At 55.1% G+C, this 2,180-nt stretch overlaps 1 protein-coding gene across 1 annotated transcript; it reads left to right on the forward strand.

The window, feature by feature from the left end:
* Nucleotides 1-726: 726 nt before the first annotated feature.
* LOC119281154 (protein SPEAR1-like) lies at nt 727-1,719 on the forward strand. Its single transcript, XM_037561761.1, has 2 exons — nt 727-1,029; nt 1,123-1,719. Exons 1-2 carry the CDS (start codon nt 742-744, stop codon nt 1,375-1,377), a joined length of 543 nt encoding a protein of 180 aa, XP_037417658.1. The 5' UTR covers nt 727-741; the 3' UTR covers nt 1,378-1,719.
* Nucleotides 1,720-2,180: the final 461 nt, after the last annotated feature.

Genomic DNA, 2,180 nt, shown 5'->3' on the forward strand with positions numbered 1-2,180 from the left:
TGCAGATCAGGGCTATGATCCTGATACGATTTCTCACCTTCCCAGCTGCGTCCCGTTTTGTATATGCAACATATTGCTGAGGCTCCGCTGTCACGGAGTACGTCAACTACACGAGTTGGCGATTTTGTTAATGATTAGCAGCCCAAGATGGCTGGGCGTACTCGGGCGCATGATGGGATCGAATCATGCGTGCATGCTAGCTAGCTGTGACAGTGATGCCGACGCAAATTGCAGCGCTCGCGACAAGCGTGGATCCCCTTTAAAACACCCTCACCCAACGCGTGGGCACTATCATATTGTCCACAACCCCTGTTGGCCAGGAGCTCCACGAGTGGCCATCTCCCACCAGATCTCCATGTACAGTCACTGACATGTGAGCCGGGTGGATCCAATTTAAAATGTCCGCGGAGGGAAAGACATCCAGGCTCGGTATTTTAATGGACACGATCGCGCGATCGAGGGGGAAAAGTCACGTCCTACTTGGCGAGGGGGCAGCTGCGCGATCGTTCTTGGAAGCTGGAGATGTGGCTTAGAAAATCGCTGCGGCAGATCGGCCTGAATCTTTCCAAGGATCTCGTCCAGCTAGCGCCCCGTCGACGATGGATCGCCAATAATCAATGGCGCCCTCATGGACTCCTACTTGTATATATATGCGCGCCCTGCTGGCTGTCGCTGTTGGTGAGTCGCCATCGTCGGTGTATATAAACGTATTGTTGCATAGCACGCGGGTGATACTACTATATGGGGAGCAGCAGCGTCGACGGAGCCGGCGAGATGTGCTTGGAAGCTGGCGCCGGCAGGGCGGGGAGGCGCGGCGGGAAAAAGGCCGCGGAGATGAAGGCCGCCAAGCAGCCGCAGCGCGGGCTCGGCGTCGCGCAGCTGGAGAAGATCCGGATGCAGAACCAGATGATCGCCGCGTACCGCTCCGGCCTGCCGCCGCCGCCGCCGCCGCCGCAGCAGCAGCAGCAGGTGCCGTACGCCGCTGTCCCGACGGCCGGCGCCGCATCGTCTTTCCAGCCGTACCTAGCTGTAAGTACCTACTTGAAATCGAAATGCTGCATGCATCAGATGACATGTATGCGTGGCTTAAGCTTACCATTGTGCGCGCGCGTGGTTTCTCAGGGTTGCTTTGAGGCGATGGACCGGAGGATAGCCGACGTGCAGTACAGCCAGTACTACGCGGAGAACCTGCTGCCTAACAGCTCCAGCCGGGCGCCGGCGACGTCGCCGCTCTTCGTCGTCCATGACTCGTCGTCGTCGGGCCAGAGGCAGCAGCCGCCTCACGAGTACGACTACTGGATGCGCCACAGCCACGAGTCCAGCGGCCGCGGCGGCGCAGGAAGCACGGAAGAGCTAGATCTGGAGCTGAGGCTGTAGGTGACGCGCGCCACGGTGAGCTCGATAGGTCAAAGTGTCTACTAATTAATCATGTGTCCGTGCATGCATGGGCGAAGCGCCATGCGAGAGAGAGGATCAGAGCCAGAGGAAGGGCTTAGAATTAGAGTGATCGATAAGCTATCAAACTGGCGGTGCCAGAGTTAGCTGCTGCTTAATTTGCTGACGGAAAGGCTGATGCTTTCGTTCTGGAACTGTGGGATGACTGATAAACGTACGCTGGTACCCACGATCGATATATGCATGTAAATCCTGTTTAACACCTTATTAATTGAAAAGGTTACCAGTTTGTAGAGGAAACATATATACATGTGTTGCGTAGTAGTACTTCAAAATTGACTTCAGACGGGGGAATTTGAGCGGCCTGTATGGCTGTGATCTGCATGTACCTGGGTCCATGACTTTTTTCCTTCTTTTCTTTTCTTACTAGCAAACATGTCTGTCAGTCGTATCGGAAAAAAAAAATTATCTCATGCCCCTAACTCCATAAGCATAGTTCAATATCCTCCTTCCAATAGTTTCATAGTCTTTATTGAAACAAATCATCCCCTCGTGTCGTCGCTTATCCTCATTCTCGTCCCCGCCGACTATGACCAAGGTATCATGACAACACGTCCGAATGTGCTCAATCTCAAGGTGATAGGCTCAGCCAGCACACGACACACCTGTCATTGAACCGAGCTGGCATAGGAGAATGTTTATGGACTCGAAGCTTCCCCTCCCCTCCCTCCCCCGCCGCCACCCGTGAGGCGTCGGGGAGGGTTCCCGATCCCCGCCGACACCCC

The sequence above is a fragment of the Triticum dicoccoides genome, chromosome 3B (assembly GCF_002162155.2).
Source record: "Triticum dicoccoides isolate Atlit2015 ecotype Zavitan chromosome 3B, WEW_v2.0, whole genome shotgun sequence".
Taxonomy (NCBI): Eukaryota; Viridiplantae; Streptophyta; class Magnoliopsida; order Poales; family Poaceae; genus Triticum; species Triticum dicoccoides.

Coding starts and splice junctions, on each gene's coding strand:
- LOC119281154 (XM_037561761.1), top strand. CDS start 742: ATGGGGAGCAGCAGCGTCGACGGAGCCGGCGAGATGTGCTTGGAAGCT. Junction 1,030..1,122: donor CTTTCCAGCCGTACCTAGCT/GTAAGTACCTAC, acceptor GTGGTTTCTCAG/GGTTGCTTTGAGGCGATGGA.